This window comes from Halichondria panicea, chromosome 10 (genome assembly GCF_963675165.1).
Source record: "Halichondria panicea chromosome 10, odHalPani1.1, whole genome shotgun sequence".
Lineage (NCBI taxonomy): Eukaryota > Metazoa > Porifera > Demospongiae > Suberitida > Halichondriidae > Halichondria > Halichondria panicea.
The window spans coordinates 6,524,717-6,540,353 of record NC_087386.1 but is presented as its reverse complement, the minus strand read 5'-3'; the positions used below and the strand labels follow the sequence as shown (position 1 = coordinate 6,540,353).

At 41.4% G+C, this 15,637-nt stretch overlaps 2 protein-coding genes across 3 annotated transcripts in view; both read right to left on the bottom strand.

Moving 5' to 3' along the window:
- The window catches only part of LOC135342596 (ankyrin-3-like), a 64,660-nt gene that overhangs the window by 28,520 nt on the left and 20,503 nt on the right, over positions 1 to 15,637 (bottom strand). The window contains exons 1-4 of one of the 2 annotated variants that reach the window (XM_064539369.1): positions 13,207 to 13,607; positions 12,885 to 13,160; positions 11,333 to 11,376; positions 5,137 to 5,238 (exon numbers count right to left, since the gene is read on the bottom strand). In XM_064539369.1, the coding sequence (XP_064395439.1) occupies positions 5,137 to 5,238; positions 11,333 to 11,376; positions 12,885 to 13,160; positions 13,207 to 13,528 (744 nt within the window). In that variant the 5' untranslated portion in view covers positions 13,529 to 13,607. Of the gene's footprint in view, positions 1 to 5,136; positions 5,239 to 11,332; positions 11,377 to 12,884; positions 13,161 to 13,206; positions 13,608 to 15,637 lie in introns of those variants that run through there. The other variant, XM_064539368.1, reaches the window with a different exon arrangement.
- On the bottom strand, positions 8,618 to 9,460 carry LOC135342437 (uncharacterized). Its single transcript, XM_064539167.1, has one exon. It carries the CDS (start codon positions 9,458 to 9,460, stop codon positions 8,618 to 8,620), a length of 843 nt encoding a protein of 280 aa, XP_064395237.1.

Genomic DNA, 15,637 nt, shown 5'->3' with positions numbered 1-15,637 from the left:
TATGTTGTAACTATATATATATATACGCCTGTATATTTTTTATCCAGTGAGTTTTCTTCACTCTCTCTCATAACTGCATGTCTTTCAATCGCAGCATCATCACTGCCTACTTCATCGTCACTGCTCGTCTATATACCTATAAATTTATTGTATATAGGACTGGTGTAGACTATACGTATATACACTGCCAGGACTTGACTATAATGAGGATTGTTTGTGTATACTGTGTTGGATCCTGGTATAGAATCTAGTCTGCACCTATCAAATTAATCAAGACAATACACAGTATACTATACATCTATTAAGCAAAACCTATAGTAATTACTGCTGACAACAGACTATATATAGATAGTCATGTAACAAACCAGGTACACACCATGCAAGACATCAGCTATAGCCCAGCGAAATAAAATTATATAGTATAGAGTCTACGTATATAGTCTGTACACTTTGATTCAATCTCTAGTCAGAACTCAATATTATAGTTTCCCTATATAATTATGATTGGACCTTCGATCTGTCACAAATTTACTCAAAAGGCTTATATCTTGGCACTGAGCCTTGAATAATAATCTTGCATAGTGAAATTGTAATCAATATTTGAGAGTCATGAATTATACTGCCCATGGAACGTCATAAGTCGTTCTAGTTGACAATACCTGAAGGTATGGATGGACTAACTGCCTGCATTACACTTGTCCGAGAAATGCTTTTATATGAATTACCGTTGAACTCATGGAAAGTCTGAAAAGTTGCTCAGGAAGTTCCATGCAGTCAATTAAAGGAGCCTCATAATTGTAAACTTAGGTATATCAACATAATTATTGGCTGATACCTGCTTGTCTAAGACCAGCATTGAATATATTTTCAGGGTTTCCGTTTACGAATCACAGCTCTCGGAAAGTCAGAAAAATTTTTCATCAAGTTTCCAGTCGATTAAGTAACCTCAAAAGAGTGTATCAACGTATTCAATATGGCTGCTACCTGCTTGTAAGACCAGCACTAAATATATTTTCTGGGTTTCCGTTAACGAACCACAGCTCTCGGAAAGTCAAAAAAGTTCCTCAGCAAGTTCCAGTCGATGAAAGTAACCTCAGAAGAGTATATATCAACATACTGGCTGATATGCATACATGTCTACATTATATTATTTTTCAGGGTTCCCGTTAACAAACCACAGCTCTCGGAAAGTCAGAAAAGTTGCTCAGCAAGTTCCAGTCGATTAAAGTAACCTCAGAATTATAAACTTGAGTATAATTATATCAACATACGTATATCTACATGCATGCATGTATAGACCAGCACTGAATATGTTATTTTTCAGGGTTCCCGTTAACAAACCACAGCTCTCGGAAAGTCAGAAAAGTTGCTTAGCAAGTTCCAGTCGATTAAAATAACCTCAGAATTGTAAACTTGAGTATATCAACATACTAGCTGATATCTGCATGCATGTCTAGACCAACACTGAATATGTTATTTTTCTGGATTCCCGTTAACGAACCACTGCTCTCGGAAAGTCAGAAAAGTTGCTTAGCAAGTTCCAGTCGATTAAAGTAACCTCAGAATTGTAAACTTGAGTACATATCAACATACTATAGCTGATATCTGCATGCATGTCTAGACCAGCACTGAATATGTTATTTTTCTGGATTCCCGTTAACGAACCACTGCTCTCGGAAAGTCAGAAAAATTTCTCAGCAAGTTCCAGTCGATTAAAGTAATCTGATCAAGAATTGTAAACTTGAGTATATATCAACATATACTAGCTGATATCTGCATGCATGTCTATAGACCAACAATATAGCTGAATATATTATTTTTCAGGGTTCCCGTTAACGAACCACTGTTCTCGGAAAGTCAGAAAAGTTGCTCAGCAAGTTCCAGTCGATTAAAGTAACCTCAGAATTGTAAACTTGAGCATATACTGGCTGATATCTGCATGCATGTCTAGACCAGCACTGAAATATGTTATTTTTCTGGGTTGCCGTTAACGAACCACTGTTTTCGGAAAGTCAGAAAAGTTGCTCAGCAAGTTCCAGTCGATTAAAGTAACCTCAGAATTGTAAACTTGAGCATATACTGGCTGATATCTGCATGCATGTCTAGACCAGCACTGAAATATGTTATTTTTCTGGGTTGCCGTTAACGAACCACTGCTCTCGGAAAGTCAGAAAAGTTGCTCAGCAAGTTCTAGTCGATTAAAGTAACCTCAGAATTGTAAACTTGAGTATAAATTATATCAACATATACTGCCTGATATCTATGGCGCTTCATTTGTTTCATTATTCAATAGTGAAAAATATTGTCAATGCCGAAATATGTTGACAATGATGTAATGTGATTGTCAATACTTGGGTTACCTATTGTCAATGATTATCCGATTCATTGTCAATAACTATCGTCATGTTTGTCAATAATTGGGTGCCTATTGTCAATAATTATCTGATTCATTGTCAGTAAACTATCGTGATGTTGTCAATAATAAATTGGGTTGCCTTGTTGTCAATGATTATCTGATTCATTGTCAATAATATCGTCATGTTTGTCAATAATTGTTGGAATTATTGTCAATAATTATCATCACTATTGTCAATGATTGCTCAATTTTATTGTCAATAATTATCATCATTTATTGTCAATGATTGTTCAAAGTATTGCCAATAATTATTCACCCGTTTTTATTCGATGTCCCTGCTCCATTCCGGAATGGGTCACCATATTTACTGCGCATGCGCATGAACTACAAGAGCCACGTGGCAAGAGTTGACTCACTGTACACGTACACAAAAAGACCAGAGATTAAAGACTTACTGCAATTAACTCACGACCTCCCCAGAACACGTACTGCAGGAAGCTTTAGCAAGCGTCTTGAAGTCGAATGGCAGCCAACGAGCAGGAAGCTCAGGTAAAATAACTCTGATATATATAAATTAAATTATACTACACTAGGCCAGCTAGCTATGTACATAGTAAGCTTCCTGCTCCATTCCGGAATGGGTCACCATATTTTACTGCGCATGCGCATGAACTACCAAGAGCCACGTGGCAGGAGTTGACTCACTGTACACGTACACAAAAAGACCAGAGATTAAAGACTTACCGCAATTAACTCACGACCTCCCCAGAACACGTACTGCAGGAAGCTTTAGCAAGGGTCTTGAAGTCGAATGGCAGCCAACGAGCAGGAAGCTCAGGTAAAATAACTCTGATATATATAAATTAAATTATACTACACTAGGCCAGCTAGCTATGTACATAGTAAGCTTCCTGCTCGTTGGCTGCCATTCGACTTCAAGACGCTTGCTAAAGCTTCCTGCAGTACGTGTTCTGGGGAGGTCGTGAGTTAATTGCGGTAAGTCTTTAATCTCTGGTCTTTTTGTGTACGTGTACAGTTAGTCAACTCCTGCCACGTGGCTCTTGGTAGTTCATGCGCATGCGCAGTAAAATATGGTGACCCATTCCGGAATGGAGCAGGGACATCGAATAAAAACGGGTGAATAATTATTGACAATACTTTGAACAATCATTGACAATAAATGATGATAATTATTGACAATAAAATTAAGCAATCATTGACAATAGTGATGATAATTATTGACAATAATTCCAACAATTATTGACAAACATGACGATATTATTGACAATGAATCAGATAATCATTGACAACAGGCAACCCAATTATTGACAACATCACGATAGTTTATTGACAATGAATCGGATAATTATTGACAATAGGCACCCAATTATTGACAAACATGACGATAGTTATTGACAATGAATCGGATAATCATTGACAATAGGTAACCCAAGTATTGACAATCACATTACATCATTGTCAACATATTTCGCCATTGACAATATTTTTCACTATTGAATAATGAAACAAATGGAGCGCCATAGATATCTGCATGCATGTCTAGACCAGCACTGAATATATTATTTTTCAGGGTTCCCGTTAACGAACCACTGCTCTCGGAAAGTCAAAAAAGTTGCTCAGCAAGTTCCAGTCGATTAAAGTAACCTCAGAATTGTAAACTTGAGTATATATCAACATACTGGCTGATATCTGCATGCATGTCTAGACCAACACTGAATATATTATTTTTCTGGGTTCCCGTTAACAAACAACTGCTCTCGGAAAGTCAGAAAAGTTGCTCAGCAAGTTCCAGTCGATTAAAGTAACCTCAGAATTGAGTATATATATCAACATACTGGCTGATATCTGCATGCATGTCTAGACCAGCACTGAATATATTATTTTTCAGGGTTCCCGTTAACGAACCACTGCACTCGGAAGTCAGAAAAGTTGCTCAGCAAGTTCCAGTCGATTCAAGTAACCTCAGAAGAGTATATATCAACATACTAGCTGATATCTGCATGCATGCATGTCTAGACCAGCACTGAATATATTATTTTTCAGGGTTCCCGTTAACGAACCACTGTTCTCGGAAAGTCAGAAAAGTTGCTCAGCAAGTTCCAGTCGATTAAAGTAACTTGAGTATATCAACATAACTTATTGGCTGATATACTTAATTGCTTGTATATAGACCAGGATTGAACATAATTATTCCAGTTCCCATTCTATAATCATAGCTCTCAAAAGTCAGAAAAGTGGCTCGGCGTGTTTCAGTATAGAGCCAAATAACCTCTGAACAATAAATTGGGGAGTATAAGTAGGAGTTAGGTGACTGGCTGAATTAAAAATGGTAATGTTAAATTCATACTAAATCTAGCTCAGTGTACAGACATAATTAATTGTCATTGTGCATGTAGCTATAGCTAGAGTCTACTGCAGACATGTGCAAGTAGCTAGCTATTATATTAAGTCTATACTGCAGACAATGGAGAGTCTACTTAAAACTAGGCTGGCCAGCTTTCTACTTACTTACATAGACTAGTATAGTGATCAGGCAAGAGCATATCTCTGTGCAAAGTCAAGGGTTAACCTTGGAATGCATTGCCCTGCTACGCCCACTCATTTACCTTTCACTTCCGCCTTTTCCGATTTCTGGCTTTCTGGTCCTACATGCGCAGGCCTAGTTGTTGCCTAACCGTTATAAAAGCGAAAACTCGGCCTAGAATCGAGGCTAATACTGGCCATGTGTAATGCCATCTAACCATCGCAGTAAATCTCACCTCAGTTTGAAAGTTCACTTCAGCCCCTGCTGCAATTAACACCTCCACTCCCTTCACATGACCATTTTGAGCAGCTGCCATCAACTCCTCAGTTAATCCATCCTGTGCAGAGTTAAGATATATAGTGTGAGCAGGTCCATCACTCATCACATGCAGACCCACTCCCTACTCATTATACAATATCACATGACTATCTACACTAAGCATTGAGTTCGGCCCTGGAAGTTATGTGATAAATTATGGCTTCATTTATGGTTTATGTGGTTGACAAGTACCCTATGGCGGAAAATTTTCGCTATTTGGCTCCAGAGCCCTCAGCAGAAATTTTCGTCAGTTCTAATATTCGCAGTTCAATGCCAGGAAACCACACCCACCAATAGCTTTGCATGTGAAAATACGGGTGCGTGGGAGTTTATCTTGGTTTTAATGTCCGCATCACTGCTCCGCCCTCGAAAACGCAAAATTTTACACCCCACCAAAATTTCTTGCTATACGGTATGCCAGAGAATTCTACATAATTATAGTCTACAACTAGAAAATACTAACTTTTAGCTGGTGGTTGAAGCTTATCAGCACATAGATACCTTATAAGGTGACATTTTTTCACAGGTAGATTCGTTTGCGATTTTGCTGGTATAAAATTCTGCTAAATCTGTGAAATTATGTTAGCGTTTCTAATTACTCGCAAGTGGTTTTAATGAGTTCATTGCATTTTTTAATTATCTGCGAGTACAAATTTTTGAACTCATTCACAGAAATAGCAAAATAGCAGAAATTAATAACTCGTACAAATAATAATGTCACCTTAAGGTAGAAGCGCAATGGTAAACTGAAGTACAGTGGAACCTCCATAGAACGGACACCATTGGGGAACAGCCTTTTGGCCGTTATAGAGAGGTGGTCTTCGCTATGTATATTCTATGAGTCATTTCTTGCTGCAAATGAATCTGCTAACTGCTTCTTTAGCTTATACAAGCTTTGAAAAGGCTCTAGAGACAAGCTACAGCCAGATTTTCACGATTGTGCAAAATAATGCTATCTCAGCAATAATTTTCTGCTAATTCTGGGTGTGGCTGTCCGTTCTGGGAGGCCCATTGCTAAAGCTATAGTTGGGGACTAGAAAGCTGCTCGTTATACGGAGTAGAGAGGTGGTCGCTCCTGAGAGGTTGCTTTACATCGCAGTCATTGTAGTTTCAATCCGGACCTGAGCTCTTGGCCATTATATAGCGTGTGGTTGGAGGTGGTCGTTAATGGACGTTCCACTGTATATAATTATGACAACATTATGAAGGTCAACCTCAACACAAATAGATTTTAATGTCAGGGGATACACCAACTACCAGTGCCCTATATATATGACTAGCTCTGGTGTCTAATGGACCAGGTCAACAGAACATGGGGAGGCTCTGAGCTAGAAGACCTATAGAGGCTATAATTAATTAAGAATAATGATATAATACCGGTACCATGGTATATAGTTTCCAGAGACCAGTGCTGCCACTAAAGACTATAGTTGGGCGGATCTAGTAGAGTGTGGGTATAGCATGAAGATTCGATCATTATAGTCAAGTGCATGATATTCGACTGCCTTTGGCTAGCCCTGCAGCCAACTGCTTTTTAGCATTTGTTCGCTTTTATATTGACCCAAATCTTCCATGCACATGCACTATTAAACTGTAACTTGTTGCATGTGTGGAGCTATATCATGCTGTAAATTAATGCAGCACTAAATGGCAGCCAGGTTAGCAGACTCAGAATACACAGACAGACAAACAAACAAACTAGAGCACTAAAGTGCAGACCCTCGGCTGGTGACATGATAGTAAAGAACCCAGAAGAGTGATATAATGCAGTGCATGTAGCATGTATGACTAGCACAGCAACTCAAGAGCAATAAAACTAAACAACAACGTATACATGAGACATGCACTATGGACTGGGATCACAGCAAAGAAGCCTGGAGTCTTAGACTAAGAGAAGTATGGCTCCTTCCAAGCTTGAGTATAGGATCCAGAGTCAGTCAACAACCAGTCACAATTCTACTTTCTTGACCCTATTCAATTGTTCCTGGTACGGGATTACTTCAGCTGAAAATACGTAAAGCCTTGACTACGTATTTTCAGCTGAAGTGATCCCGTACCTTGACTCAAGGCCACGTGCAAGTTTAAGCTTCTTAGCTTTTGCTCACTTTTACTCGACAAAGAAGCTTTAACATTAAAATCTATCTATGTTGTAAACGCAGTGTTATGGCATCCAGGTGAGTAGATATTATTGTTACAAACAAACAAACAAACAAACAAACTAGAGCACTGAAGTGCAAACCCTCGGCTGGTGACATGATTATAAAGAAACCAGAAGAGTGATATAATGCAGTGCATGTAGTGATGTATGACTGAGCTGTCTAGCACAGCAACTCAGGAGCAATAAAACTAAACCAGACTGGAGACATGCTGAAATATTGAGAACAGAGTTTTAGTGATACATGAGGTGAACTAGGTCCTAGTCTAGGATCACAGCAAAGAAGCCTGGAGTTTCAGAGAAGTATGACTCTTGGATGGAGTAGGATCCCAGAGTCAGCTAACAGAGCAACAAACAAGTCACAATTCTAGCTTTCTATTGTAGTGACCCTTTTCCACTGTGTTTGGTACGGGATCACTTCAGCTGTAAATACGGAGTGTGCCTCGAATAAAGGCCGCGTGTATAGTGTTAGCCTAGCTAGCTGCCAACGTGCAAGTTCAAGCTTCTTAGTTATGCTTTATTCAACAACAAAGCTCTAACATCGAAATCTACTATTGTTATAAAACTAATAACTTATTGTGTGAAGGCTATCCATGCTGTAAACGCAGTGCTGTGGCAGCCAGGTGAGCAGATCCTGAAATTACAAACAGACAAACCAAACGACTACTATACCCGTGGCCGTCCACGCGCGCCTCGGGTAATAAGCCTGGAGTCTCAGAGAAGTATGGCTCTAGGTCCTGCATGGATCTGGAGTAGTTGGGCGGAGTCCAACCAACGCTGAGCGAAGCGTTGGTTGGGCGGACCAACTAGATCTGGAGTAGACAGTCAGCAGGAGCTATAATTCAAGCTTTCTACTTCAGTGACCCTGTTCCATTGTTCCTGGTATATACAGCTTTCTACTTTAGTGATCCTGTTCCATTGTTCCTGGTACAGGATCACTTCAGTTATAAGTAACGCATGTGCCAAGTTCTGTTCAAACTACATTTTTTTTTTTTTTTCGAGTAATGATAATAATTATGAGAGCAAGTCAAGAAAAATAATTGTAAATAGTTATATCTTTTTAATTCAGTTTTCCTGCAGGTAGCTAGCTTGCCTCGCTGCTGATCAGATCAATTGGTCACAGCGTGGCCCCTAGATGAGCGGGCGCCACGGATACATTATATTGCAGATCTCAGTAGAGAGAAAGACAGGCGGGCACGTAGCCAGTACAGGGTTGAGCAGTATGTCTGCTCCCATTTTTCAGCTAGACGAGAGGCAAGTCGCTTGTAGAATGTTGTGGACTGTTTTGCCATGCCACTATTGGAGTGAAGGTTGAGTGTTCGACATCTCGGACTCGTTGCTCATAAGCTCTTTTTTTTTCATTTTCGTGCTTTTTGTAACAGTTTGCAATGCTAGAGTTTTTGTTTGACAGAGCATGTGGGTTGAACACCCTGACATCCAGGAATGTCTTCTCTTGGCGTCCTCCCCAGAACCCCTTCATGGAGACATCAAGTCTGGCACCATCCGATATATTGGCGGTTCTGTGAGCAAGGGTTTCTCCAGTCAGGGGTTGGAGATCAGGTTCCACCGAGACATCATGACAGATTTCTGTGAGTAGGTCGGCAGTGATATCCCTGATTTCATTGTGGCGGATCGATGGAAATCCTCCACGGGGGCAAGAGAGGACGTGCTCGACTGAGAAGTTGGCACCACAGTCGCAGTGTATTGGCGTACCTCCAGGCGTCCAACCATAGCGTAGACATAGGGCGTCCACAAAGGCACCTTTGTGTAGACTGAAGCCGAACTCCGAGATCGGTAGTGAGGTTAGCCAATTGGAGGCACCTCTCTCGCTTGCGAGATCCAGCGTCCTAGTGTTGGCAGGGGTGAGACGCTGCTTGATTTCTTCTGCTGCTAGGGTGGATTGTTCCCTGCGCAGCTGTTTGACGGCAGATTTGGCTGACAGCTGGGCATCCATGCACCCGAAGGAGTATTCTGACTCTATCAGTGGCTTGGAAATGGAGTGGGAGGCGGAGAACTGTAGATCACACTGTTTTGCTGGGTTGCTTAGGCCCAGACCCCAGGGCAAAGATATCCCTATCTGTGTCATTAGGGAGTGGTCTTCCAGTGATGGTGGGAATGAACACAGTGCGTAGGATGTTCTCCAGCGGTTGAAACTGACTGCCCAGATTCGGCACGATACGGGAGAGATGGGACCATTTGCTGCTTGCTTTTATTAGACAACAAAGCTTTAACACTGAAAGCTGCCACTATTAGAAGTACTAACTTGTTGTGTGGAGGCTACTCATGCTGTAAACGCAGTATAGCGTCGTTCCCAGGCCTTACTTTTTCTTGCTGTTGTCACTGTTCATCCATAAATCATAAGAAAGACGTAGTGAGGCAGCAAAGGAAGAAATGGGCGTACAGTTAAGAAAAAGTAAGGCCTGGTTTGGGAAATCGCGTGATCCACAAGGATTTTTATGAACGTGGGCGATATGTAGCCCACAATCGTGACATAAGGTATTCTCCCACGCATTCAGAGTTAATAAAACTGTACTGAGACAACCACCCAAGCTGCAAGTCAGATCAGAGAACCAGCGTTGCCAGCTCTGGTGGCAGTAGCTACCTGCTAGCTATATGATAATGAAAGCACCGCAGGTGCTGATGCCTCGGTGGAGATGCCAAAGCTACATAACATGAAGCTACTAATAGCTTATATATAATAATGTTATTGATGAACATTTTTGCTTTTGCTGCATGCAAACTCAAAGCGTGGGTAATGATCGACCATGATTGTTGTTAAAAACGATCGATGCCAAAAGTTCAAGTCTAAAATTAATGGCTGCCATCAACAGAGCCTTGCAGCTCTCTTCCTCACTCTTGCAGCTACCAATAGCTAGCGTTCTAGTGCAGAGCTAACTACTAAGTAGAGTAGTAACACTCGGTAAACAAGTTTGGCTACGTGCTCTTCTGAAAAGGCTGCAATGGCATTCCAAGTAAGCAAAATTAACTAGGCATAACTCGAGAACGAAGCATTATTTTGCAAATCCACGAATTAAAATCCAAGTAAACATGACTAGAAGCCTATAGAAACTCTTACTTGCACTTGATTCATCCTTGAGCAGCTGTAGCAGTCTACACACACACACACAGACACACAAACACACTACCGTATACCTCGCTTGCGCATGCGCACCGAGGCATAATGATGACTAAGCTATTCTTGATCTATACTAGCATGTAGAAAGACACAAGAAAAGGTAATAGTCTGATAGAATCTGAACACACAATCTAGACTAGTAGATCATCTAGCTAAGCTTAAGGTATATAGCTAGCTATAGTGCTTGCAAACTTCCAGTTCCAAGTCCATGTCCAGCTTGCTGCAGGCAAACTTTTATTAGTCATAGATATCTGCGTGGGCGGTCCAACATCTCTAGCTCAGCATGCCCACGCTCATTTTCACCCTTCTACCACCCTTCTACCCTCACGCGACTTCCCGATACAGGCTCTCCTTTTTCCTAACTCTATGTCTATTTCTTTCTTTATTCCTCCAATTAATACCATATTTTATCTCATTGAACGATTAAGACAGTATTTTATCGTATTGAACGATTGTGATAAAGAACAGAAAAAGGAGAGCCTGTGTAGAGGCTAAACGCAGTACTAGAACATCCAGGTAAGCAGACCCAGTCACAAGCTGGTTCAAGCTTCTTAGCTTTTGCTCGACAAAGAAGCTTTAACATCACAATCTGTCACTATTTAAACCAAAATATTGTTGTGTGAAGGCTATATCCATGCTGTAAACGCAGTGCTGTAGCATCCAGGTGAGTAGATATACCTGTGACAAACAAACCAACAGACTACTATACCCGTGGCCGCCCACGCGCGCCTCGGGTAACAATACTATATATAACCCGTACGTGGCCTCCTCTCGTGACAACATACATGAATCAGAATTTGCTACTATATAGAACTGGCTTACCTGTAGTTTGAATTGAGAGTCCGTACAGTCCACCCCAAGGTTATCTTATTGAGTGCATGGGTGTGAGTGGGAAAGATGTCGGGAGAAATGAAAAATAGTACCTTGAATACAAGTTGAACACATGCAGCCTTCATTATAATTTTACGAAGCAATATCACAGTATAGCGGGTATATTTCGAGGGAATAAATTTTCGTGGTTTTCGCTGATTATAATGTATAGACATGTGCTGCGAACATTTATTGCGCAATTAATTAAGCGTAATTTCTAATGGTAGTCCACCTGCCTTAGCTATAAATGCATGCATGGTCATTCCGCGAAGTTTGATAGCCTTGAAACATATACTTGCTCTATATAATTATAGTCATGCACACCGGAGATTAGTACTCAGAAAGCACTGTGGGTGCTGATGCCTCGGTTGAGGTGTCAATTAAAGCGCTTTTGTACACACATCAGCATTAATTAATATTTTGCTGCCATGCCAGGCAGAATCCAGAATCCACTCTTCTGAAAAGGCTGCAATGGCATTCTGAGTAAGCAAAACTAGGCATAACTCGAGAACGAAGCATTATTTTGCAAATCCACAAATTAAAATCCAAGAAAATAGATTATAAACTCTTACTTGAACTTCATTGATCCTTGAGCAGCTGTAGCAGTCTACACAGATACGCACACAGACACACACACACAAACACACTACCGTACGTATATACCTTTAATTGCGCATGCGCACCGAGGCATAACTAGAGCATTAAAGTGCTAACTCTCGGCTGTTGACATGACCCAATAAATGTAGATGTATGAGCATGGAAGCTGGTACTCTCCGGGGCCAGACCTAATAGCTCGAGGGCAAAATCAAGATCAAGTAGAGCTAGGATTAGGTTTGGAGACTCTTGCAGCATTTCTGTGCGCTCTAACGGAATGTAACCTTTTCTCCTCTTCCCCTCCCTCCTCTAAGAAAAGGTCTGGCCGCCCCCAGACTTGGAGCTGGCTAGACTAAGCATTAAAGTAGCAAATAACAGTATATAGCAATATATTATACATGCTGAACTTTGAGAGCTTAGTGGTGCACTAGGATCACAGCAAAGTCTTTAGTCTCAAGGCCAGACTCCTCCTTAGGGGAGATATAGTCGACAGTCCAAGAATTTCTTGGACCAGTAATTAACCCACAGGACGTGCACGCCCACAATTAGCCATGAATATCCAACTATACAGTAATTCATGGCAGATCGTGGGCGTGCACGTCCTGTACCGAACCAAAACATTCCTGGACCATGCACATGCAATCAAGTTTCATTCAAATAAAAACTTGATCAAACTATCTCTTCTAAGGAGGAGTCCGGCCTCAAGACTAGAAGTCTTAGGGCTAAAGAAGCAAAAGTACAATTCTAGCTTTATCACTTCAGCTCGAATAAAGGCCGTGCTTGCTTTTATTTGACACCAAAGCTTTAACATGGCATGCATGCTATAAAGACAGTGCTATGGAACCCAGGTAAGCATACTCAGATGTCACAAACAAACAAGAGGTTCGGCTACCTGTACTAAAAAATATACCTGCTTTGATTTCATCAGCCACATCGCTGTGTCCTACTGTGTCGTGTCTAAGACTCTTGCACAGATCTCCCCATGTGAGTGAATCCGTTGCTTTGATACGATGAGCCAACATATCTCGGAGACAGTCACCATGGTTACTAGAATGCTCCTGGCGGATAGCAGTAAGAGTATTGTCATCGACACCGAGAGTTAGCCCAATATTGAACCATTCTGTACGAGCCTTGAATAGCTTGCTGCAAGCGTCCTCTAGATGCTCATGGAGAGTCAGAACTTCATCTGTAACAATATTTAGAAACATCCACCTTCACAATATTATACTTACCCATTTGTGGGCCAGGATTGCTCTCAATGTCTCCAGCTAGCAGCAAGAGATGGGCAAGAGAGTGAACCAACCCAACAATGGCAATTATTAGGAGACCAGCATTTCTTGTGCATTTTAGCAAAAGTGATTTGTCGTGAGAGCTCAAAAATGTGAGAATTACCAATAAAAGCAAGCCTCCTTGAACAACTTTTGCAGTAGTACCCACTGTATCACTGAAGTGTAGAGGCTGTTTTGTCGAGGGAGCTTTACTGTGTGGTCGGGATCCCCTCCCACCACTGAACTGCCCAATGCGAGCTCTCCACAACTCCACTGTGATCCCCATTCTATTTTCGATAACGAAAGCTACAAATGGCTTTGTATTTAGAGGGGTACCAGTAGATCTAGTGATACTCACGCACAATAAATTAAAACGCCTTGCTGACCTTGGTATTTCATAGCTAGCCAAAGCAGGGATCTCAAGGGAGCACTTGTTGAGCTCAGCTGGGAAAACTCCTAGACATGCATATGCCCCACCCCTGAATTCCCAAACTATGTGGGCGTTGTTGTGTTCCTACTGCGCATGCTCAATAATTATATAGTACCACAACAATGTGTTGACATTACAGAAAACAATGTTACATAATTAATATGATAAGGGTGCTGGAACACCTACGCCCACGTACTAATTAGATAAAAATTGTTAAGCTCAGTTTAGTTCCTTTACAATTAATCTACAAATGTCTGTAGCAGTGTCTCCTCTTCTCAGTCCTATGGCAATTTCCACCAAGGCTCTGAAGGTAGCTCTGGAGGGATTCACTCTTTGCCACACTCTCAACGCATGAGCCACTCCAGCTTGATTGCCTAGACGACGTGTGACATCAGTTACATCATCGAGGTTGGCTGGGGTGAGGTTGAGTCGATCGAGCAGGTTAGGAGTTGTGACTGTGCAAAGAAAAAAGATAAAATGACGTTAAATGTACGTATATACCATATGCATAAACACTGAAAATGGTTACCTGTGACGCTATCAGCCAAATTGATGAGCTCCACCGTGGGCTTATTGAGACCATCTGACAGGAGACTCCATGTTACATCTTTCGTACGCAGGAGCTCAGCCAACATTTCACGCAATGATGACACATTATCACCATGATGCTTGCTATCGATATTGGTGAGAATAAAATGAGTCAGACCTAGAGCCAATCCCAGATTGAACCAGTGAGGGCTGGCACTTTCATGTGCAGTGTGTAGTTTCTCGTAAACATGTTGCAGATCGTTGATTGTCAAAGCCTGTACAAAAGCAACAATCAACAGGGTTACATTAGGTGGGAGTTGCCCCCTCGGAAATACCTTCTAGAAGAAACTCGATGGGAATACAATTGAGTGGTTCTGGTGAACAATATTCTTAATAGCAGGTAGTAAAGAGTTCCTGGGGGCATACCCCGAACCCTCTAGAAACATGTCATCAATCCATACACCATTTCTCTCCTCACCAAAATGTCAGGACGGCAAGTTGCGTATATAATTTAGATGTACTACCTAACTTGTGCACGCTCAGTAGGTGAGGAAATTTCTCCGCTAATAGAATGATGTCACTCTCAGGGATTTCTTGATCGAGTTGATGGTCCCTCACTCCAGTCTTCTTACACACATCTTCCATTACAGAGGATGATGAGGGATAATACGTTAACACATTTTGCACAAACAAATAATCTGCTAATCAATCAGCCTGGTAAGTGGGTAGATTAGACGAGCCTGGAGCTACTGCAACGGGTGATAAAGGTGTCACAGTTTCTGCAAAATGAATTTAAAATTCAATATAATCAAGGTACTTCAAAATAAGTGTGGGGACATGCAGTAACACTATGAGAATGCACTGACTGACCTTTAATATACTTTGGACCAGTCTTGTCAGTTGTGTCTCGCTGTTCTCTGCCACTAGTGAGACATACAGAATGTCCCGTACCACCTCCATCACAGGAGCACCTCCAGGCACTCACACACCATGCACTGGGAACAACGCTTGCGAAGAGCTTCTGCTTCGTACAGCTCTCCATTGCAGTACACAGATCTCACGTAGCGTTTAGTGAGCACACAAACAAAAGCTTTGCAGGTTTTGATGGCGGAGGCAATCTCAAATGGCCATTTGTCCCCAGGCCAAATGCTACGTTGGTTCATAAACATGCCGAGGCCTTCTTAATTACTTCAGTCGTAACATAAGAGTGTCCACTGTGCGCATGCATGCATGCATGGTGTCAGCCTCACGGCTGCATGTGTAGCTGATGAAGACGTCGTATTTAGCGAACGCTCAATTTATGTCAGCGCTAAAAAACACATTAAAAAAATCAGAGGCTAGTCTACTCGAATAAGTTGCCTGTCCGTTACGTCAGAGCGAGGCACTAACTGACAAACGATACAAGACTATTGTCGGACTCGAACATGGTGCCGGTGC